The 26,035-nt window shown below is 41.8% G+C and overlaps 1 protein-coding gene across 1 annotated transcript in view; it reads left to right on the top strand.

The window, feature by feature from the left end:
• Nucleotides 1-26,035, top strand: part of CACNG4 (calcium voltage-gated channel auxiliary subunit gamma 4) — a 760,913-nt gene that overhangs the window by 662,142 nt on the left and 72,736 nt on the right. The window contains exon 3 of the mRNA XM_069655045.1: nt 6,581-6,721. Coding sequence (XP_069511146.1) covers nt 6,581-6,721 — 141 coding nt within the window. The remainder of the gene's footprint in view (nt 1-6,580; nt 6,722-26,035) is intronic.

Below are 26,035 nucleotides of genomic sequence, written 5' to 3'. Positions count from 1 at the left end.
CACCAACAGAAACAGGGCTAATGGGTCATAGGCAGCCCGAATACAAGAGGCTTTGCCCATATCTTTGCTAAGGAGGACTTAGCATAGGATGACTACGCCATAATTTTCCTCCAAGAGACATGGTTGAGGATGTCCCCAATATTGGATGGTTTCACTACCTCTCTAAATCCAGCTATAAAAGGACACATGGGTAGACCTGTATCTGTATTATTGACATTGGTAATAATTGGAAGAGCATTCAAATTACTGAGGAATTGAAAACAAACCCCTCCATCCAGGTTGTAAAACTGCAAACCTTTGGAGTATGCAGAGAATCAACCGAATGGTTGATTATATTCAATATATGCTGGAATTCAGCAGGTATTAGTGATGCAAACTTCATAAATGGAGTTATGGACCTGATTGGCACATTTTGTGAATCCCTGGAGGATCCAATAATAATTATAATATGTTGGGATTTTAATATGACCATCTTGAATATTGAGAGCTTGAGAGCACAGAGGGAGAAAGGGAATTTATGAGATGAGGAAGCTGCTTTTAGAGATCTACAATTACTCAACGGACAAAAAAGGGGTGATATTCCAGCCTGCCCTACTTGGTCTCAAGAAAGCCGTAATAAGGTTCTGGATTATCATTACGTCTCAGAGAATGTTCAGTTGTAAGTATCAGAACTTGAAGTAATACGGACGACATACAGTGACCACAACATAATAAAACTTACCTGTAATGCAAGTTCTGAAGTTGTATCCCTTTCAGGTTGATATTTCACTGGGCAGAAACTGATTAGGAATGGATTCAACGAAAATCCTACTCTTGACCGATAGGTTCAAAGACCTTATAGCAATGAAAAAGCAGAATGAGTTTGAGATTTTAGATTAACCAAAACTCCTTACCTCTTTTTTAGAAACCAGAAAAATAGGTACTAAATAATATTTTTCCCATAAGCATTGCTATGAAATTGAGTTAGTTATTCAAAGGTTTAAGAATTGGATAAAGGCCCGAAAACATCAAAGGATCCAGGAAGATGCCGGGCAAATGCTGCAAAAATATCCAGTAAGAAGACCGACGAAATCTGGAAACACCCCTTTAGCGGCTCTTCAATCTAATGTAGTTGCAGAATCAGAATGGACAGATCAGTTTACAACCCTGTTTAATATGGAAAGTGGTAAACAATAACTGGAAGAGATGTTAGCGGAGGCCATATGGGATTTTCTACTGATGAAGTGGACATACTATGGCATATCAACAAAGCTAGTACTTCAAGGGTGCCTGGCCCCAACTGCCTGTCAATGTTTTACTCAAGGAGGAGCCCGAATTATGGTCTATTTTTCTGACAATATTGTTTAAACAGATTAAGAAGTTAAAGCAGGTGCCATCGTCTTGGAGGATCTCAATAGTGGTGCCTATATTCAAGAATGGCGATAGGACTGATCCGAGGAACTATCCGCTGATCGCCCTTCTTGATGTTATAGGAAAACATTTTGCAAAACTAATCCTGACTGGCCTTGAGGAATGGATAGTTGAATTTGGCCATTTTGATCTATGGCAATCAGGATTTGTTAAGGAGATGAGCACCTCACTGAATGTCTTCCTGATCAATCTCCTTAAAATACGATCTACAAAATCCAATAGTAACCTCTTCCTGGCGTTCCCAGGCTTTTGATTCTATAGATAGAAATTTGCTTTGGGCCAAACTGAAGAACTGGCAGTGCCCTCAATATATTTTGGAAGACATTAAGACTTAGCATACAGAAATATTGTTGCAAATGAAGCTGGATCAAAGGGGCCGTCAGTCAGGTTTGATTGAAACATCTAGAGGGTTAAAACAAGGATGCCCTCTGGCTCCGGACTTATTTAATCTCTTCTTCTCTGACCTGCCTGAAGCATTGAAAACAGCTAGGAGCTTTCCATCTAACATCTATGTGCAACCGCTGGACCATTAAATATATGCAGATGCCCTGGTCTTAATTGACCAAACTCTGGTTGGCCTACAACGCCAGCTTAACGCCCTATAAGCTTATGTGAGGCTAATGGTCTAAAAATCAATGTTGAGAAATCTAACATCCTGATTCTACAATCAGCTAAGGAAGGATGTCGAATTAATGGTCCTGGCACTTGAACAACGAAAGATTAACCAGAGTGAATTCAATCAACTACCCTGGAATGTGCATTATCATTGCCCTAAGAGATGTCCCTCGTGAAGCAATCCTGTGAAATAAAATAAAAGCACTCACATCCGAAGCTAAACTGATCCAAAAAAGATATGGCAAATGTTCAGTGGCCCCGGTGGTAACGTTCTATAAAATGAAGATGGCACCAATTTTAATCTATCAGGCCAAAGCTTTTATTGCACTCACAACAACAACATGGCTTTTGGAAAAAGGTTTTGAATCTACCAACTTGTGTACCAATAGAAGTATTGTGACAGGAACTGGGCCTAATATCTTTATTTGCTCTGGTTACGTGGAGGATCTTAACGCTATATCCCAAGTGCCTGCCGGTGTCGCCAGTAAGAGATTTCAGTTTGTTGAAAAGAGCTCTTGTTTGGGAAAGTGATAAATCCTTGTTCAACTGGAAAGAATCTTGCAAAAAAATCTGGAAATTTTGGCTACAACTGAGGTCGAGCTGGTGGCTAATCCAGTATCTATAAAAAAGAATATGGAGACTGGACTGGATTGAGACATTAGAACAATCGCGCCAATTTAAGCACTACTCGAATGTTTCAACTTTTAGGCCTTTTAACATACTAGTAAAATATTTGTTGAGATGTCGAAGCATTCCCTGAAGAACAATGTTTATGAGATTTTGACTGAACTTGTACCCGACATTAGAGGTTTTAAAAACAAGGAACCATGACATTGAAATGAGTGAAATCTGTAGGCTTTTTAAAAAGGAATTAAAAAAAAAACTTTCAAACACTTGTTGCTGTTCTGTAAAGCAGCAACAGATCTTCAAACACAATTCGTTGGCGTCTTTTTGGAAGAAATTCCGCCAGAAAAGTGGTGGATTATACTTAGGCAGGGGCAAAGGATCTCCTTAATCATTGATTTGATTTCTTATTTGAACAAAGTGTTTGAGAGTATTCACAAAGTAAATGAATGTGTCAAAATGTAATAAATAAGGAAGGAAATCATTTTAAAGAGTTATGCATATACTTTTCTTCTACGTGAAAGTGAAAGGTGAAATACTTATTGTAAGTCAAGCCACCTAAAAAATGAATAAAAAATGATCATTGTAACATACATGTAAGGCTAGTTCATGTTGGGGTGCTGCATATGATTCTAACATATGTAGGAGTTAGACAGGGATGCATACTGGACCCCTGTTTATTCAATTTATATGTGTCGGTTAATGGTGGCCACCTAGTGCCTGCTGCCTTTGCCTCCGTAAAGTTATGCCCCCTCAAATTTCTTTGGTTGGCGTACGCCAATGATTCTTTTATTTTGTACAGAGAAGGGTCTCCAGCAATTAGTCAATACATTTGTCAACTATTCTTTGTGTAACTCCTTGAAAATCAACCCAGGTCACACTATTAATGCAATGCACCTCTAAAAGAAATTTAGCAATTTTCAGTGGTGAATTGCACCTAACATCCTAGAAAGGGTAGATAGTTTTGTGTATCTTGGGTTTCCAATGTTTTCAAAGTCCCATAATTTGCAGTTGAAGGAATAGATGACGAGCAGGTGTGTCACTCACACGAATCAACTGTGCAAGGCTGATGCAATTCTACAAAGGTACATTTGTACCTAATATGTTATATTGCATTGAAGTCCAGCAATTGTGGGTTTTGGATTTCCGGCCGAGGTTAGAAGGATTCATTTGGTTAAGGATTCCTAGTTATGTGCCATTAGCTGCCATTAGATATGAACTTGAGATTCGATCAATAGTTAGCAGGGCTCATTGGAAACTATTGCCTTTTTATTCAAAAATTCATTGCCATCTGCAGGATTCCTTATTCGCATACTTGAATGTCATTATTCTATGGAATGGGGATCAATTTTGGAAGAGCTTCTCTGCTTTTTGCACCAATTTACTGAGGGAGATGGATTTCTCCGAGAGTGATTTTATAAGCAACCCTGAGAAAATAAAGCAAACATTGTATAGATATGATTGGGTCTCCACTCCTGAAGGATTCCAAAGCTATGAGTCTCTAAGCCATCTTAGCTTGGAGGACAAAAGCAGTGGGGTACTAACTCTTTACCTGTCTTTTTACCCAAATTGATTTGTTCATGGGTCCTTTTTAAGATTCAAATGGATCCTGTACCACATGAACCAAATCTTAGTTAGACATGGATTGATGACACTAGAGATGGGGAACTGTAGGATTTTGCAGTAATTTAAGTGAACCTGAAACTCTGAAACATCTACTGGTCTATTGCCCTGTACTTCATGGCAAACGAATAACCTTTTTAAAAAAGTTTGTATATTCTAATATCTCTATCGACTGCACTACCTGTCTTGCCGGGGGAGCTACTTCGATTGTTCTAGCTGTGGTTGGTTTTATGAAATGCTTGGAATTAGATAGAATTGCATGATTAACCTCTATTGTTAGTTCTAATTAGGGATTGTGAATGTGGTTGTTTTTTTATGGAAAATGTAAGAATGTTTGTATGGTGGATGTAATTACACGTTTTTAGGATCATGATTTTAGAGGTGTTTTGATATTGATTTTTTTCTTTCCATATATATATATATATATATATATATATATATATATATATATATATATATATATGTGTTGTGAGGAAATGTGCAATTGATATATATATATATATATATTTAATTGTATTTATACCTTTGTAATGCAACTATCCGTGATGAGTTTGGGTTTTATGAATGTGTTTGTTTCTGTTTTCTTGCAACATTTTGATGTAATCTGTCAAAGGTTATTTATTAACCAAATGGCAATAAAACAAGTGTAAAAATATAGGACGCAGCATAGCGTAAAATAAAATGGCATCCTCAAACACACTATATAGGTTTTAGCTGTCATTTCCATATCCATAGTAGCTCTACTACTAAATAATAATAAAATGAGTAAAGCAAGGTAGAGCAACATCATTTAGGTAAGATGTTTGCATAATTGAGCTGAAAGTACATGCCCGAGTGTGGAGGTTTTCGATTCTGTGGCAAACGACGTGTTTTGGCCCTGTTCTAAATTCGCATGGCTTTCAGCGGGGCTGTGGATGCGGGGAATACGCTAGACCCTGCATATTTGATATGTCTTATTCAATAATATACGGGACAACTCATGAGAATAGAAAAACAGGCGAGTGTGTAGACGATGAAACATGACTCACAGCCGCTGCCGTCTCCAGACAGGCAGCTGCACGGTGCGCGCAGTAACAGTTGGCTAAGTGCTGTCCCCAGAGGCTTGGACGCTCGGAGATACAGGAGCAGTGATGCCTGTGTCCGTCAAGAAAGCCTCCCAATTAATATACTCTAGCGAGAGGCTACTCGGCGCACTTGGTGAGAAGGGTAGGCTGATATCTGTAATGGGTGACTCATTTACAGATCCTGTTTATTCCCATTGAGAAGGCAAAACCATCTCATTGTGTCTGTGCGCGTGATAATACATTTGTGTGTTGCCTGCCTGTGTGGTTGTACGCCATTTTGCGTGTGCCGTTGCGTTTAATATGTTCCCCTGTGGGTCTTTATGCATGTTTGTGTGGGCACTGTCTGTATCTGTCCTTGTGTGTATGTGGATCATTGTGTGCACTGGTGGTGTGGGGACTGGTAATTAATATTTACTATGCCATTGTGGAAGCTATCAGTGTATGCCTCACCTGGGAATCAACTGTGAATATATATTTCCTTTGGCGTTGTGTTTTATGAGGACATTGTTGACACTTCATAATTTAGGTTTGCTAAAGCATTGTGGGAACTGACAATATAGACATAGCATGGACATGGAGAACTGGTAATGTGCTCTTACTGGGGCACACTGGCCATTGTCAGCAATGTCTACTGGGTGGTTTTGGGAAGGACTAGCATGCTTATTCTCACAAAACTGCCAATCCACTCAACCTGACCAGTTGCAATTCATCCTTTGTGAAAAGATGGCATTATTTATAGGAAGAAAGCAGCCATATGTTATTTAAAAAAATGATTTATGGCAATGCAAACCTGTCTGGTATCTGTGGCATGAATAGTAGCTGCTGGTCAGAGAAATTAATTAAGGCATCTTTTATAACTCGCTCAATACTGGAGACCAGTATCGAAGCACAGGACTGGGATTTGAACCTATGTTGCTCTGTGTTGTCTTACTTCCAAGACAAGCGTGTGTTGCCCTTCAGCTATCCTCCAGGCCCATTAAAACACAAATAATGCTGCAGAGCTAACAGTGAGCTCTGCAATATCATATGAATTATGACGTGGGCACATTGTGAATTCTTTTCAAGTGCAGATCTACAATAATAGGATTTGGTGAAATAATAGGTCTGGTAGCTCACTGCTTTTCCAAACCCAGATCTATAGATTGGCTTTGCCAATGCTTGTTCTTTGAATAATGTTAAATCGCTCATGATTCAAAAAGAAGCGCAGTACTAATGGCTGCCTTCCTTATTTTCTTTTTCTGCAGGCATTGTCCGTGCCTCCAGCGTGTTCCCCATCCTCAGCACGGTCCTGCTAATGGTCGGAGGCCTCTGTGTGGGAATTGGAAGGATTTATAACAGCAAAAATAACATCATCCTCAGTGCCGGCATTCTGTTTGTAGCAGCAGGTAAGGCATTTCCCCAAAATGGGCTTACACTTTCCTTCAGATGTGTTTGCTACTGATTGCAAATGCATGAAAATCCTTGGTTGCAGTGACCGTGCATCAAAGACGTAATATTATATTAACAATATTTATTCATTGCAAATGTGCACATCAGAAGTAGTTTCCTGGCACTGGTTATTTCGCATTTCTGTTAAAAGAGTTGATCATTATGTAACAAATGTTACTAGAAGAAAAATAAACAGGAATAAAAGGTTACTCTTAGTTGAAAGTGAATTGTGTTAGAAGCAGAATTTTCCAATTTGACATATCACTTTCTGAAAATGAATCCCTTTCCCCAAAAGGAATTGTCAAAAGACAACAGATGTGCCTTTTATGGAGGCATTTTTTTTATATCATCAGATAAGTATTTATCCCATCAAAGTACAGGCAGACAACAATTGCATAATCCAAACAATGTAACAAAATCATGGTAAAAACCAAGAATAAAAATAATCTTCTAAATTTCAGAAAAATAAAAACAATAGAATTACATGGGTTCCAGTTATACAATAAATATTCCATCCATATATGAGCAAAACATAAATTACTCCTAGACTATAGGTAGATCATAGGTATAACATAAAGAGTAAGTAGAGCTTACAAAAATACAAAAATAGTACACAAATAGCATGCATCCACAGAAATATGTGTTTAACAACTTATTGAGTGATCCTTGGAATGAGGGTAGCTAAGAAATGTTTGCTCCTGATAGTAGCTAATTTTAAAAAAGACGGAACCGTCCAGATTACTACTGAAATTAAATAAAGTAGGGTTGCTAGGACCATCTAAAGCCTTGCTCTTTAAATATAGGTATAATGTTTTGTTTTCTCATATTGTAGTATAATGGACAAAATAGCAGCAGGTGCATGTTCCTATATTCTGGTTCAAATCCTGCCTTGCTAACCGCCACCAATTTGTCAAAACAGAGTCCTCCAGAACACCAACTCCACCCATCACATCTGGAATTATGCAAAGATCCATCTTCTCCCCAGTGACCTTCAACCTTTATGTGGAATAGCTCGAACCCTCCTGGCTCCACACAAAAAATCACATCCACCAACATGCAGATGACACTCATATCTATCTCATGATGTCTAGGCTTGAAAACACCCACGGGCTCCTGGCCTGTCCTGGATGACTAGTGCGTACCTGAAGATCAATCCCTCCAAGACCGAATTTCTACAGGTGACCAACAACACTGAACACTCTCTGGTATGAACCTAGAGGGATTCAGATGCCAGATAACCACCTGTAGCAAGTCCCTTGGGTTTGACATTGACAAACATCTCTCCTTCAAACAGAACATTGCAAAGAAGACACAAACAGATTGGAACCAACTTTCTATCCAGCAGAAAAATCAAACCCTGCATCCCAAAAAACAACTTCAGGTCTCCTGTGTAAGCTTTGGACCTCGCCCACTTGGATGATGGCATTTCCCTTTTGGTAGGCCTTCCAGAAAAAAAACCTAGAACCCCTGAGATGTGTGCTACATGCTGCAGCATGACTTATCAAAGGGTGTATCATCTTCAAATCCTGCTGTATAATCTTCAAGACTGTCAACCTGAAGTCCCCAAGCTACATCACTGGGAAACTCTGCATCTCTGCATTCATACCATGCACCAGAAGTAAGGAGACATGCAAACTTGAACTCTCATGGTGCAGGAAGGAAAGGACCTGAAGGTAGGACATCTCTATCTAAATCCCCCAAACTTGAACATCCTCCCCATCAACACCATACTCGCCCCCTTGCTTCTACATTTCAAGACCAAGCTCAAGACCCTGCTCTTCAAGGAGTGTCTCCTCTCTTACACCTAGGTCAACATACCTTCCACACCTCACCAAAGCTGACACTGGATGATCTGCTCCCCACTCTGTTTGCCTCCCTCGTTGTTTGCAGATCCCTTGATGACAAAGTGCATGTCCTCCCCCTCCCCATTTGTTTGCTACCTGTTCCTCTGGATCTCTGCTTCCTCACTGTGTCCTTTCCACTATGAGCTGTAAAGCTCTCCATTGCTTTCTGAAGCTAAGTCTGCTCTCAATAAATACCACAGAAAATAATAATAATGATGTTGGTCTCCACTGTATCTTTACAGCTCGGGTAAAAACACTGTTTCGCAATACTGAATTGATAGGTAAAGAATGTAATCTTAACTTAGAAGCCTTATTCGTAGTAATCAGTGATTGTACAAAATAGCGTTGGGATTCACATCACGAGGCCAAGACGGCCTTAAGGTTTTTAGACATTTTCTTGTCTATCTTTGAAGTCATATAAAGTGGTACATTTTGAAATATTTCTAGGTCACCAACCACATGTCTTATCCAAGGAATGACATTACAACCCTGGAGCACAGAGATGTCAGAAAGAAGAAGCGGGTTCAGGATACCTTTTTGTTCGGTCAAACTCTCAAAAACAAGATAGTCCGAGCCATTGAGAGCAGATTTGAGCGGTGGTTGAGGCCAAGTTCATGATGTAACTCATAAGCCGGGGATGATTGTGGTAGCTGTAGGAGCGATTTACAATTTCTTTTTTCAGGGTTTAAGAGGGGTTGTGTGAAAAACCCCATACACCTCTGAACCGCGTCTAGCAACTATTTTAAGTTTGGCTTCATAAACTCTTATCATATGAGTGACTGGCTGTGCCTGAAACGTTTACAAAATGTTTGAATGCCCCTGTTAGCCTGCAATATCTGGGAGGCCTAACAATCTATGTAAAGCCTAACCTGATATATCGGTTGAAAAAGTAACGCCGAAATATACATAGGACAAAACGTTTGAAAGGCTCTCCCCGTTGGCAATGCTAGAAAAAGGCCTATGGTGTTTTCTCCGGGTGCAAACTGGGAGCACTGCTGAATTTTTAACAATAGTTTTAAAGCCCATAGAATTAATACATTCTGAATATGCGAATACAAGCTTTTGTAAAGTTAGTGGGGTCCGGGGCATCGAGACTGTATCGGTGGCAAAGACTAAGAGAAGTATCATAAATCTACTAAAGTTAGGAAAACAGCTCCCACCAGCACCAAACATGTAAATAGGCTATTGGCGAGTACATTGGAAAGTAGAGGAGCCAACAGAGGGCCCTACCTGACACCTCAAACTGCTGGGAAGTGCTTTGTTGGAGCTCCTTTTCCACTAAACCTGGACACTGCTTTAGATCATCACCCCTCATTAGTGAATGCCAAAAGTCAAGCCCAATGCTTAGGCAGAGTATATGCATTTGTTAGGCATTGTTATTGGTATTGTATATTCATTAGCAAAGGTCAAATCCCAGCTTCTGTCAAACCTTGACTGAATGACTGAAAAAGACTATTATTTGATAGGTATTGGTCTGGTACTCCCATCCAATGACAGGCCTTCCTATCACATATGGTGCATTACAACATAAACTCCAAGTACCAATACCAGTTGCCATCAAAGTCTATGCAATCTCTTCATTGTAAGGTCTTGCCATCAAAGCTCTAGGTACAGGCACCACAGTGGTGTAAGGTAATGTGGTCTTGTATACTGCATCTTTGATATGTTAGCAGTCTTTCAATGAACATCCATATGCAACATTTTAATGATATGTCCAGTTAACAATGCAGTGCCAGAATCCATTATTCCCAGTTAGCTCAGGAGTGCCAAAGGTAGGTGGTTGTATGCCATTGAATTATGCATCTGCGAGGCGGGTGTTTGTATGTTGTAAGGGTGTATAAGTAGGACTCAGAGACAGTGGGCGCATGTTGGTTGTCACACACCTTTATTACAGTTTAAAAATGAAAGAAAACCATATCTTTCCCAATATCTATGAGGGGTTTCCCTTCCTGGACCAAAACTAAGGGAACTGTCAGGATGTCTTTGTCGAAATTAAACAGTCCACTGTCACAGGTCCAACGACTATTTTCATTCTTCACACTATTGACTAAACTATAAAGAACCGAAGGTCTTCTTGACTCAGAAGAATAGAGTGCTGATCCAATCAAAGTAGGTGAAGACTTGTTCTGGAAGAATGTCTCCCTTCTTCGGGTCTTGTTACCCTTTTCAAGAGAGCTCCAAACAACAGATGTTCCAAACCCAATGTTCCTAAATGTAAAACAAGGTGCTATAAAGTTCTTAGATATTTCTCTGTAGCACACGCTGTGCAACATCCAGGGGCAATGATTCCCTTGCCCTGGTTACTTATCTTGGCAATTCTCTGTTTCCTGCAACACAGCAGCCAGGCAATGATTCAACACAGTTCACAATGCCCCAGGGAATGACTCCCCTCTCCTGGGCTCTCCTTCCCAATAGAAAAATCTCTCGTAGGCCCCACACCTCTGCTTCTTTCTCTTTCTGCATGGGCCAAGTTAGTTCACTTCCCTGCCAAGTATGGACCTTTGTAACTTGCTCTGTGGTTTCCCTTCTTCTCATGGGAGTGGGGCCAGAACCCTCATCATTATGCACCACCACGAGGAAGATGTCTTGCATGGTTCTCGTGCAGTGGTGGGTCCCAGACCCCTCTTCTTTTCCTTCGGATATGTTGGGTCCTTCCCTCCCAAATAACACCAAGAGGAAGATGGCTTGTTTTGTTCAAACATAATGGTGTGTCCCAGACCCCTCTTCTTTGCCTTCAGGTACTTGGGGCCCTTTTCTCTCAAGTACCGTCATGAGGAAGATGGATTGTGTTGTTCTCACTTAGTGGTGGGTCCCAGACATCTCTTCTTTGCCTTCAGATACTTGGGGCCCTTTCCTCCCAAGTACCGCCACGAGGAAGATGACTCGTGCTGCTTTTGTGTGGTGGTTCCCAGACACTTAAGATTTTCTTGTTGCAGGACAGACCTGATGCACTTGCCTGCCAAGTACTGTGACAATGAAGATGCTGACTGCACCATCTTAGTTTCCCACAAGCCACCCCGAGTGCTCTCCTACCTCTAGGGAGCCTTGCAGTGGGCTCGGGTCAACCCCAGAACACTGCAGTCTCAATCCTCCGCTGGGCAGCGGCATGGATGTCAGTTCATCAGAACGCCAGGAGTAGCGGAAGTGATATCACACACCCAATGACATCACATGAAGTATTGCATACAACCTTTGACCCTGATGACATCACATGACATTTCACCCCAATGACATCACCTTAAGTGGCTGATGGGTGTAACACATGTATAAAAGATTATATGTTATAAAATACTAAACCAGTAATAAAGCGGACATAACACTTTTAGAATGCCAACCACATTTTAACTAGAGTGCCGCCTTGATATGCCATAAAAGGGGTCATACTATGACAGTGGTAGACCAAGTAGAACCAACATAAGCCAGCACTGCCATGCATATGTCACTGCAGCCTCATGTGGCCATTTAATGCCATTGTATATATAACTATAGCTGTACACGTCTAGTCTAATAATTATGTGTGCCACATTCCCAGGTGCTGCCATAATATAATATGCCAAATATATAGCCATACAGCCTAGATATAGACATAATATATTATCTACAGCGTTAAATATCAAGTTGCTTCTATCATACTCCGACTGCATCCACAAGTGTCTCGTAATGCCACCAGATATCATCTTGTATGGTCAGCATATGTAAGGGAGAACCTCACATGTCTAATTGCTGCCATCATATGTTAAGTGCAGCCTTAAAGTCCCTAGTAATTCCATTCAATGCCTTTTATGCATTGTATTGTATTAGGGAGCAGATGTGTAGCCTCACGTGTAATTGATTCCATCATGTGCCAAACTCAGCTTCAAAACACGCAGCCTCAAATGATCCAAAATCACCACATACTTCCTTTTATGCTTGGTATTTTTACCATGGGTGAAATGCAGCCTCAAATGACAATAACCCTGTCTCATTCAGCTTCATACATGCCAGTATAAAATAAGATTCACACATATCTCAAGGAAGCAAGAAATACTTTTTACAGCAACACTAATTTAAGACTATGATATGATTCTGAGCCTATTCTTGGATTTATTGATGCTATCAATTAGGCACTTACAATAAGTAATTACTCATATAGTGCTTTTGCTAAAGCACTTTACAAAAGACACTATATAGTTAATTTCAGTTAAAAGGCTTTATTTCGACAAAACAAGTCATAAAAGCAACAATTCATAGATACATCATATACACATAAAAGAATTCATTTGTAAAACCCATGGTCATCAAATTGTCACATAAAAATGCATAATAACAAATACAAAACCATATAAAATGCTCAAATTACGAATACTTTTCAAAGTCCAGTTAATCATGCTCCTTTCCATTTTTTATGCCAGTTCTCCATACCCTACACTCTATGGTATAAATGTATTGTTGCATGGCAACCGGAATTAACATTCTTTTGTTGACCTCAGATGGATGGAAGGTTAAGTAGACCTTGCTAGGATTCAAACCTCTGACCTGCAGAATATACATAGAGCGCATCAGTGAGCACTTAACCTGCTGAGCTATCGACCAGTTTTTTGTCCTTAAATGTGGATAGCACCGCATTTGGTGATGCACTGGCACTGGGGATTATTTATTATTAACATAACACCTATTATTACAGTGTGTAGAAGCTGGAGGAATATGGCATGGACCCACTAATAAACCTGATAATAATGGTGTCATATTTTGTTTTAAAAAGGAGAGGAGGGGACAGGAGAGAGTGGTGGGTAGATAGCCTTATAAAAGTTTCTTTTTAACTACACAATTGATTAAACAAAATACTGTGTCACAATTGGATAGCTCAGTGAGTTAAAAACTCAACTCTGGCATGTGCTAGCCTGCACTTTCCAAGGTCATATTTCAGCATGGCAGAATAAGCCCTTCATCCTTCTAAGGTTGGTAAAAGGCGTATCATTACATTTCGTAGTAATAACACCTATTTTTACAGTGCTTAGAATCAGGAGGCATCAGGAGTCAGACATGAAGCGCTATACATAAAAATATGATATAATACAAACTATTTCACTTGGATGCAGGAAAACCTAAGCCATAGTAACATCAAAATGTGGAGTATTTTTGCACAAAATGACATGCCTCAGGAACATAAAATAATCAAGTTGACTGTAAATAGGAATCTCTAGGTCTGGGGCATTCAGTCTGCCCGGCCTATACAGGCAAGCTCTAATCTCAGCTGCACCTTTGCAAATATATCACATTAGAGAAAGCCAAAACCACACAGATTGATTTCCGAAAATAAAGAGGTTTTCTAAAAACCCAAGGCAAGTGGCCCACAAACAGCCCAAAAAGTGGGACTATCAGCGATTCACGACCTGCGACACACGAGCAGGGAAGATGGTGGACTTATTTGTACCCACTGCATGCACTGTTTTGAGGTAGAAATGGGAAAAGCCACAGCCGAAATTCCATCAGTTCCTTGTAACAACATCACAACCCCATCACTTGCTGTCTTCAACAATCAGAGCCAAGGCAATTATATCCTCAAGCAGCTCCACAGACCTGTGTAGCACAGGCTGCTCAACTAAATGATTAGACCTATCTGGATTGGCAAATCCGTGATTTGCAGATGTATAAATGCACTCCACAAATTGTCCTGTGCACAAAAGTGCAGAATGGTGCAATGGTGCATTCCAAGGCATAATCCAAGAAACATTGGGTAAAGAGAAACACAATCTACAATGGGTTCAGTATGGGAACCCATACAAACTGAAAAAGATGCAACGTTACTAACAGCACACAAATAGTGGAATTTACTTGCTGCCCACGCCCAAAGAAAAAATCAGAAACAGAGGCCTGCACTGCTTTGCAAATAAAATCTTTACCCTGCCTGTACACAAAGAAAACCCAGAGGCATGCCTCAGCAATATACATACTATCATTGCCCACCAAAACACACCTTCATGCAAAATGAGCCATGGTGCCATTGCTTCACAGAACATGCGTTCTGCCTCACAGAGCATGCGTTCTGCCTCACAGAGCATGCGTTCATGCTGAGAGGACCCCAAGAATAAATACCAGGCTTGCCATAGACATGTACGCCTGCACACACCGTGCAATATTGGTCTATAACAGCAAATGAGTGTTGTGGGAGTAAATGGCCGCAGTGCCAGCCTCCTTTCTGCCTCCCTTTGCTTCTTTGCAGAGGGTTATCCTCTGGAATGTGGGCATATTGCCAGCTCCCCACCCCTTTACCTCCATGAAGAGGTGGCATCTGGTGGACTTCGGCATGTTGCTGGCCTCCCTTTACCACCCTCTAGAGGGGCGATGTTATGAATTGTAATACAATCCAAGAAACTCTCCATCCCTTTCTTTGTTTTTTTGATAGGGCTCCTACATCATTTGGGGAATTTGGTTTTAAATTGTTTCCATTGCCCTTATTATCGGCGACTGTTCTAAGGAATGGGGAAATGTCTTGTTGCAGGACCCATTTCATTTTACAAAGGCACTTTGCAGGGATATTTTAAACTGATACCTGGATGAACGTCATGTAATGTTTTCAATTCTTGTAAATCTCTAGCATTTGCAAAACGATCTCTGCGGAAGACTATAGAAACACCCATTAAAAAGTGGGGCATACTATTAAAGTAACATGTATATTGAAAGGGCTTGAAAATGTCCATGAGCTCTGGCGCGAGCAAGAAGCACATGTATTCACCAATAAGCAAACTCCCTGCATGCAGTTATGCACATATCCAAGTGGTTAGTATCTACACCAAATATCACATTATGAGCAAAGACTGGCTGAGATGTCGGGAGGCGGTGTATAGTGTGAGTCAACGACTGGTGTTGCTGTACCTAGTCTTCTGCATATCCCATGCCTCGGGGAGTCAGAGTTGCATGCAGTACATCAGTGTTCATGCAATACATTATTGCTTGCAAGTGCATGGGGAACAGCTCTCGTTTGTCATTGCACAAAAAGGGGGATACACAGGGTAGAGCATGCTCTCAGAACAACAGTAAATGAACGAACCCAAGAAAACACTGGGCATGAATATAAAAGCGTTTTTTAATATGAAAATCCAATTGAAAAACGCTTTGTAAATCAGGCCCACTTTGTGTAAACCCACACATACACAGCATTTGAAAACTATTTGTTGATATATCTACAGACTCTTGTTGGGTTTTAAGAATGTATTTATTTAATAGTTTTTTTATAACGTTCTTAATACCTGAGTTCGGTTTCTAAGCACAGATCGAAGACCTCAGGAAAAGAATGGAGCGCACACCTCTATATAGTGGGTCTAAGTTAGTATAGTTGCTCAGTATTCAAGGAAAGTTCACAGTTGCAGAGGAGAAGACACAACTCTAGCGCAGGAAGTCGCAAGTACAAACAGGAGAATAAGTGTCCTAAACTCAGGAACACTCGCTTCCCCTGCACACTCAAGACTTGTCTTTAAAAAAATATTTTTCAGTTAATTAGGTTGTTGTGATGTAATTTCTTCAGGTGGATAGCCACAGTTCATTCAAGGTATAACAAACAGTTTATAACACAAGATTGTTAATGCATGGACTCTACATATGTGTTATTAATATCATACATCATTATGCTAAACATTCAAACAATTAAAAATGAGTTTGATGCATTTTGGGAATATAATCCCTTCATCAGTAGCGGAATATTCATCAATTTAATCAATTTCATGCAGTTCATGTGTTTTCTAGATTCAATTCTAATCTACAAAATAAAACAAAAGGAACTCGTAAGTGTGATGCTACTAATATGAAGTAAATAAATTGATCACAACTGATTGCTAAGTTTCACCTTCTACGTGGTTTTTACCTGATCACGTGTTGGGATTCACCCAGGTTATCTCATAACATATCTGTAAGTAGTCTTCAAATATCTCGAGGAATGCTAATGTGAAAATATAAAAAGAAAGAAAGAAATGTATAGGTCCGTAATGGGTCTCAATGTGTTATGTAGAGGTGGCCAACCACCTTATTATGCATATATAATCTTCATGGCTCTGCACCTCCTCATTGTCTCAGTGGATGTCAATAGTATATCTTTCAACTACTCTGTATTCTTCCTTATCTCAGTATTTCGACCCTTGATCTCCCTTGGGTCGATTGTGCTCTTCACAGTCCTAGTACTTTCTAGGGTGCCTATAACTCATGAACCTATTATGGAAGGTTTGTTGTTAAGGTTATACGAAGGGGTCTAGGGTCAAGAAATTGGCAGGGATACCGCATTCTGCCAATATGTTCATCACTGTTCCCACAGGGCGCTTCACCTCCCTTGAGATCCACACACTGAGTACCACCCACAGGAGAACTATCGGGTAGCGACCTAACCTCCCTGGCCCCATGGGAAGGGGCTTCCACTATGGAAGCAGTGGTGATACCCTTGGATTCGTCACAATGTGCATACAAATGTTTGAAAGGGAAGTGTTTGTGAGACAGATGTGCATGGTTGCGGCAGGAGGATTCATCACAATGTGCATACAAATGTTTGTACAGGAAGTGTTTGTGAGACAGATGTGCATGGTTGCGAGAGGAGTGTGTTAGCGGCAGGCCTCCTGGTCCGGCCGAGCAACTCTAGGGGCCCGCAGTTGTGAGTCTGTGGAAGGCCTAACTCCTTCCTGCTGCCCAATCAAGAACGCCAGGACCACACAAGAGGCAAAGAAGTACTGCGATTTATTATTGCAAACACACCACAGGGATCACATACATGGAAGATTGTCCATGCATCTCTCAACGGACTCTGTCTTGCATGCCAGTTTTGATGGCATCTGACGTCACGACTAGCGTAATTCTCGGGACCTGTCTCAAAAACCTATCTTCACTAGGGATAGGCTGTTGAGTAGTAGGTCCCATATAGAAACGTATGGAGGTCGTGTGTTATTGGACGGCGTAGTGTCAGGTGGTACACTTGGCCATTCCAAAAAATTGTTACTTGAAATTTGTTACAGTAAGTCCCGTGATTGGTCGGTGACCGCCACTGTCCACCCTTAGGGGCCTTGGCGATGATTGGATGAGCCACGAGCCCCCCGAGCCTGGGACTAACTCTGTTCCCAGCCGCTGAACACCTGTGAATGGTGCCTAATGCAATTATGTATCTGCGAGATGCAACTGTGTGTCGGCATCATGATGGTGTGTAGCCCATAGCTGTAATGAGCGCACTCCGGTCCCCAATGCAGAACTGTAACGTGATTGTAACAATTTTGTTGCAGCTATTGTCTGGTTGGCGGAACAGGTTGCTCTTCTCAGGCCTCAGTCTTGGCAGCCCCTCAGCTCGGCAGGTCACGTGCTGGGAGACCACGTCTGTGAGCCCAGGAGCCCTGAATTATTCTGCATATTGTCAGAGAGCACACCTCTCCTGCAGCCGGTGTTACTTAGGTTCAGAGTGAGGAATGTCATTTGCAACATTGCGACCTTAATGGCAGTTTCGCTCCTGCCACAGTAGTTATGCTTGTACATAATTCTGTGAGACTTGGGGTCCCATTTCAAAACCGATCACGGCCTGCTAGATTTCTTAAGCCATGGTCAAGCTTCTACTATACACGTCTTCTAATAGTCTGTAGGTTAGTGCATTATGGCTGTCAGGTCTTTTGAGTGCCCCTGCAACACCATGGGGTTATTTGCATAAAAGCGTCTGCAAGCATTTACAAGAACTCTTCTTTCTTCTTGCGGTGCTGTAGCAAGCCTAATGGCAAGATAATAAACGTGCAGACAGTATGTATATGTCACTGTCCTCTAACTATAGAGCTGTATGCCTGTGTTCTTTGTGTAGTTGAGTATGTGTGAGTGTCCAGGGTGTGAGGATAGAATGTGTGCTTCATGTCTAACATGGCTAAGTCATCATGGTGTCTCTACCACCAAGTGGCTTGGTTGCTTGGTGCTTAGTCGAGCCTGTCCATGTAACCATCTCCAGCTCCGTCTTGCGTCTCCTCATTCACTCTGGGTAAGATCCGCACTACGGCTGGATTGTAGGGTCTGCTGGGAGGGCATCTCTTGTGATAATTATCCATAGTGGGAATGGGTGCAAATTCGCATGAATGACTGGTCATATTGTTGCAGATTCTTCTTCCTGTTGAAGAGTCTTCCGGGACGGAGGGCAAGTTCTGATTGTCCCTCTTCAAGTGTATGTGTGAGGGAGGTGTTATTATATGATTAAAGTGCGTGTGTGTGTGTGTGTTTGTGTGTGCTAGAGCTGGAATAGTTTGATCAATCAAGCAGGCTACCCCCTGTCGCTCCAATACAACAAAAAAACGAATATTAGTGACATCCCAAGAACCTCTGGTGCAGTCAGGGTTTTTTAAAGTTCACTAAGACTTTGAGATGGAATTAATGTTCTTCCTGTGTCAATTGCTGTCTTTGTGTCCCATCAAACTGCCGGCCTGCAGTTTCCTTATCACGCAATATACCACCATTATGATTTCATTGAAGGATACAAAAAGAGCAGTGGAAGCCCCATGTTTCTCTGAATTCTACAGACATGTTGCACGCCCACAGTGGAGCATGCTGTGGTGGTAACACTAAGAAGCATTTTTAGCCAGCCCTGTGCCGGTGTCTGCTGAGCTTGGAAGGGGTCCTCTTGTATTCCTGTGCCCACTGCAGAGTGGTTAGAGTGGCACAAATCGAAGCGACCCACAGAAGCGTCTTCCATTTCACATATTCTGGAATATCTTTCTGGAACTTCCAGCGGCCGCCTTTTTCATAGCTGCTTCTGCTGTGCAGCAGCTAGCTACTGCTGCTGGCATTTCTCAGTGACCCTCTGTGGGTCCAAGAGAATAAAGCTCTGCCTGGGCCTCAAAATGAAGAGCAGATAAACATTTATATTTAAGTTGTGCTCTTCCAGATAGAAAGAAAAAAAATACTGTCTATGCACACCAATACAATTAAAAAAATGTGTATCTACACTTGATTAATTCCCTACAGCGCTATGGGCCTTTATAAACGTGTTTTAATGGACCTTCTAGGTCCCATTAAAGATATCATTATGTGTTTGTCTAACGGTATTGCGAAGGCACTTTAAAACATTTTTAAAATTGCTTAGTGCCATGCAAGGTCCATCGTTGCTTGTAGGACCTTCAACATAATTTTACTCATAAACATTTATTTTGAAAATTTCTAATATTATTTTTGAGGGTCCTCCAAGGAAGAGAACCCACTTTGGTCGCTTTGTCATTTTGTATTGCCTGCTTTTTTAAAGTCACTGTTTGATGGAAAGAGTGGGTCTGCTGCTGGCCCCATTCAAGAAAGAGGGACAGCCGCAACAACCAATAGGAAATGGCCAGCACATGTCATGAAATGATTTGCATATTGCTCACAATAAATGAGCATGGCCATGACTGCGGAGGTGGGCGGGTGTGGGGGGGAGAGGGGTAGAATGGGAAAACACATAAGCAAATGTGTATTTCTTCATAAATGCCATCCTCCCCCTCTCCACACTCAATGACTGTAGCTTTGGCTCAAGACAGTGGCTCCTATGAGCCAAAGTCTGCACGCATTGGGGTAATGTACTTCTTAAAAATATGTGTGTGATCTAAAGGTTACAGGTTCGATGCTAGGTGGGTTGCTTACCCATCTTTTCATTTTCAGGTCAGTAAAATCAGTAGTATTGCAGTGGTGCATCAAGTATGATACAAAATATATGAGCGAGAGAGCGCGTGATTGAGGTAGCGAGTGAGGCGGGATCAAAAGACACAAATAAAGGCTCATATCTGGGACCTAACAATCACAGGGCTAGACGTAGACTCCTCCAGCTTCATGTCGTGCAGTGCAGCCCGGCACATCATTACACATATCGTTATGCATAGGCATCACAAAGTTATTCACAACAATACAGGGCACCAATTTAGGCACTGCTGGAGCTAAATACACGTGAGCAGGGAGACGATGTATATGAGACAGGTGGTGGCTCGCCTGTCCTCCTCTTTGAAAGGCTGCAAACGATACGCTACGAAACTGAAGAAGTGATGCTATGAAGAAAGAAGCAGGATTCAAAATGGAGGCAAGATAGTGAGGAAGAAGCTCGTCAGATACTGCACTCTTTCCCCCTGTTAAACTGGGAGCAATGTAATCACCAGATAGAGCAGGGTAAATTAGCGGGATCTCCATTGGGCTTATACCCCTCTTAGACCCATATCCCCCCATTCGACACATAAGGAATTAGCAAAATCAGATCCCACCTCTAACCATTTCATGTAGCTACAAAATACCTGCCTGAAAGTGGGGACGGTACCCAACAATTTCAAAATGACGACGGTAGCAACGCTACTGGAAAAGGAATATGCAAATACTTTAGACTACTCTAATTACATACCAGTGTCAAATCTACCTTAAAGAACGCATTGACTTAGCAGCCACCGCCTTACATAGAGAAACACAAGTCCACTGTAGGAGCCGGCTTCCGACCTCCTCACAGTACAGATACCAATGTGGCCTCGCGACAGGATGACCTGAAGTGGAGAGTGGACACCAGAGCTACAGAAGCACTAGATTTACTGGGTTTATTAGCCTTATTAGTCTTATTTGACACCATTAGCCACCAGGGCCAATCACAAAACTAGGTGAGTTACGAGCAACAGATATAGCCTTGGAATGGTTAGTCTTTCCTGTCAAACAGGCAACGAAAAGTTGTGTTGCCTCCTTTTTCATCCCCAGATCATAGGTTGGAATGTAATGTTCAGCATTGTTGCTAGATATGAGGTGCCTTTCATTTTACAAATTCAAAATATGCCTGTAGAAGTGACACTGAACTCATCTTTAAAATGGCACAGAATCCACCAATGCCCTGTCCAGACGTTCATAGAATGCCTTCTTTCTATTGATCACTGAATCAGGAGTTACCAACAGAAACTAAATACGCCAGAAATGGAAATTCTCATGGTGGGAGCCACAGTATCTTCACGGCTGAAACAAGCTTACTCTTAGGCACTAGGACCATGTCCAACGCCTGCCCAGAAGTTGAAGAACATAGAGGTAATCATGGGCCCAGAACTGTCTATGGAAGTACAGGTCTCTGCGGTCGACGGGAATCTTGAGATGCATATTTCCTGGCCATCTTTCCCGTTCATGGTACAGGCAATATTAACTCTCTCAGAGAAGTCCTAAAATGGCTGCCTTGATGCTCCTCAGACTCAAGAGATACGAACAGTCCTATCACACCAGCCATTGTCTCCATTCACTGGCTTTGCGCATGGTACATAAGGCTTTTGCTAAAAGGGGACCAGGCTTCATAGCGAAATAATGTAAGCATTACCAACCAGTAAGGGACTTATGCTTTAGAAACGCTAATATGCTAGACATCCCTATGTTCCGGAGAGCTAGATTTTGAGAACGTGCTTTTTTCTACCTGGCAGCAAAGATGTGAATTCACTTCCAGTGTCACTACCAAAAATCAATGAAAAATTCACTTTTACGGAGGAAAAACGGTAACACGTTTTTGTAAAACAAACCCTTGAATTAGACACTTGTATGCGGTTGTTATATGGACTTTACCCAAAGTGCTATCAGGCCACCCCTGATAGCGTACTTACAATTAATAGGTAACATTTGATAGCATACTACCGGACACATTATCCCTTCTGTCACTTTGCAATAAAAACTACCGAACTTGCATAAGGTTGCCTAATTAAGCAATAAGCCCCGAGCGGTGGGGGCATTACCGAGTCTTGTAATGCCACAGGGCCCATAGTTAACGAAGGCCCCGGGGCATTAATTGACTCTGTAATGCCCCCACGGCGAGGGGCTTATTGCTATTAGTAACCCAGCCCGCAAGACTGGGTACTAATAGCATTTATGTTCGGAACAGAAAAAATAAACATTTTTAAAAAAGGCTGGCAGGAAACGGAAAACAAAGTCCGTTTTCCCTTTTGATGGCGGCCATCGGGGGAAAACGCGCTGGGGACAGAAATGTTACCAGTGCTTTGACTCCAGAAAAAGGAGAAAAAAGAAGGTAAGTAGGGTTGGGAGGGCAGTGAGGGGATAGTTTGCAGAGGAGGGGGGTGAAAGAAAGAAAATACTTACCTGAATCACCGACGTAGGAAGATGGCAGCCTCCTCCAGTGTGGAGGCACAGAGCAGAGATTGACCCATTTCAAGCCTCCTCATTGGTTGAGGGGCAGCCACGCCCCCTTTCGGGAAGGGAGGATAGGAATCCTGGCCAAGGGATTCCCGGTCAGGCAAAGCCCCGGCGAGGGCCAATCAGAATGTTTGTTACATTCTGATTGACCCTTGCCGGGTACTGATAAAAGAAAGTGATAATTTTTTGAGAGTTCACAATGCAGGGCGCCTTGTCCTAGACCATACAATAATGTCCAGGGCTGCCTGAGGTCTGACAGTTGTGCTGCATATGAATTACTAGATGGCTGTAAGGTCTACTTGAAACAGAGACTGTCAAAATGGATAACTCAATTGCACTTGATGTCATTGATAATGTCAATGGTGATGTCCTGTGATTTAATCAGTGATGCTAGTGATGATGTCATTTGTGATGTCAATTTGGAGTTAATGAACAATGTGCTGTTGAGTGAATTTAAAGTTGTGATGCTTATGTTAAGTGGGAAGTTTGCGGCATTTTAGGCTATTGTTTGTATCTTTAATGTCCTTCATCTGAACGGCTGCCACTTGTTGGTGTGGTGCCCCTACCCGCTGTGCCTAGAGGGCACAGAGACCATGGCTATACTGTCCACAAGCCAGGGCCAGCGCAGGACCTGCAGCGCATGGCCCGACCTATGTCACTTTGCCATGAGCAGAGCTTTTGGTCTCGGGAGGATAGCTCAGGGGCAAGACGACACGGAGCAACGTAGGTTCGATCCCCGGGTCTGCGCTTAGAAACCTCTAGGTATTACGCGTGTTAAAAATAGCCAATCATATCATACTCCTGGAACAGCTGTAAGAGGATTCAATCCAGCACTACAGCTAAGTCAATGCCTAGTCTGGGATACTGAATGGAAACCCTTATTAATATATCTTTATGTCCAGTTCATGAGTTCTGGATGACTACCCCTATATAACACCCCTCTCTTGGAATCCCCCTGACCCCACGGAGCCAAGAAGTAGTTCTGTTTTGCAAGTTTAAAAGGTTTATTTGAGAATTTAAACAATATATATACATATATCACACTTTATAATAAATTAATAATTGAATATCACACTTAATCTGAGCAGTAATCAATAATGGATAGTCTGGCACTAGCACACCTCTTTATAATCAATGATGAGTGGTTATAGGATGGATAAGATAGCAACAATACTTTTATGGTTTCAAATGGATGCCATGTGGAATGAAAATGCAGTACAGAAAATAACTTGATAGGGTTTCAGCAAAAGACAATGTAATCACTTTCTTGGACAATTCACCCCCCAGCAGCTTATACAACAGATAGGAGTTTTGAAACACAGGCAAAATGCTTTGAATATGGTGACAATGCAGTGAGAAATATGCTGAAAATGCTTTTAATTCCCTTCAGGAGGTTCAGGGTGAGTGAAATATACTTGGGATGAGTTCAGGCTCACTTTAGCAAGGATCTAGGAGTGACTAGCAGGTTAAACGAATTTTTGGCAAAGGAAAGCAAGGAAGCTGCTGTTTTCACACGTGGCTGGATTTTTAACCAAATCGCGAATCGCGCCAAAATTTGCGAATGCGTGAATCACGATTACGGCAGAAGTATAAGGATTCTAAGCTTGTTGAAAAGCTGAGATTCTAAGCTTTCAGAGGAAAGTTAAACCCAAACGGTTCCAGAGATACGGACGATTAAATAAAGGTAGTTTTTCGGATTTGAAATTTTAAAAGTTCAAAGCGACAGGTTACAGCTTGCAGCTAGAAAATGACAGGTGACAGCTTTGCAAATGACAGGTGACAGTTAGGAGGCAGTTCTGGTTAGATTTAAAATAGATTGAATTATATTATTTTAACTAAGAGATTGGTTCTGCACAGTTCTGCTAGGTACTCACAATATATTTTGAAATAGGCCTCCCCACGGATCTGGTCAGGTTTTGGACTGGACTCCGGTTCTGGTCTCGGCACTTCACAGTGATCTGGGTCAGCTCTCTGGTTCTGCTAACAGCGGTATGGGTCACTCTGGATCTCTGGCCTCTGGTTCTGGATACTGGATGTAACACTGCTTTCTGGGTACTGCTACAGGTTCTGGAGATTGATGGATTTGAAGTCGGGATCTCTGGATGTGAAGTTGTCGGTCAGCATGCTCCGCGGCAAATGGAATTGAAAGTCTCTACCTGTCCCAGCAGTCTCTTTTTATGTGTTTTGAAAGTGGGTGGAGAGGCTAGCTTTCTAGGCCCAACCCCTTCAGAGTTCTGATAGGTTGGAGAATTCTTTGCGTTCTCACTGGAGAGCAGGATTGTGTGTCAGAATGATGTCATTTAATGGCTTGCAGAAAGGATACTCCCCTGTCACATTTCACACAAATCTATATTTGACCTAAAGACATATTTGCACAGGTACACAGTGGTTTGAAATTACATGCACCCATCACATATCACATGAGGTATACCCTGTTCAAACTCTGCTCTTCCTGGGGGCTTGCATTCAAAAATGGCAACTTATTTTCAATTTTAGTGGGTTATGCAACCTTGGTTCTTCATTAAAAATTATACACATATACACTGCCTGTCATTACATACTCCAGTAAATTCTCATGTCTCTAGCTTAAACACAGAGTCTGTAGTATCTATAAATAGCGGGGTTTTGCCCCAGAACATCACACAAATTCCCAACGCGTCTTAAAACGTGCACAGAAAATTCACAAGAATTATGGTATCATTTAAATAATTTTGACAAGTCCGCACTGTGAGTTATACATCTTTCTTAGAATCATATTCTGGCCAACAGGGGTGTGTCTTTTCAGGTCACATGGTGTAGAAACCAGTTTATCCAGTTTCTGCCAAGCTCAGAGACCCTGCCCCTCCGAGCTTCTGCCAAGAGGAAGCTATTTTATGGTCCCCCTAATAAACCATCTGCCTGGCCCCTGGAACGCCCATTGTTCAAGAGGAAGCCATTTATGGCCTCCCCCAATAAACCCTCTGCCTGGGTCCTTTGTTTAGTCTCTAGCAGTCCCTTGGTAATTCAATCAGAGAGGGGTAACCTCCCCTCAGAATGCAGCCAGGCCTGAGAACTGCTGTGGATCCAGTTTCACTCCAATTGGGGGGGAGTTGTCCGGCAGAATCCAGTTCCTTAAGCCAGGCCCCAGCTAATGTCACTTTTAGTTACCCAGTTTTCTGCATTCAAATAAAACTAACAATTTTTACATATGCAGCTAGAATGCTGATTCTAAGTTCAAAACTATGACATTTTAACAGTGACAAACTATGTGGCAGTCACAAGTCTGTCCCTCAGTTTATTTACACATTCCGATTTTTGGTCATTTTAAATCCAGTTTCAATTTAAGCCGCTGCAGACCTG

This window comes from Ambystoma mexicanum, chromosome 3q (assembly GCF_040938575.1).
Source record: "Ambystoma mexicanum isolate Mex_15411 chromosome 3q, UKY_AmexF1_1, whole genome shotgun sequence".
Taxonomy (NCBI): Eukaryota; Metazoa; Chordata; class Amphibia; order Caudata; family Ambystomatidae; genus Ambystoma; species Ambystoma mexicanum.
Note: the sequence above shows the minus strand (reverse complement) of the source record. Positions and strands in the feature narration are given on the sequence as shown.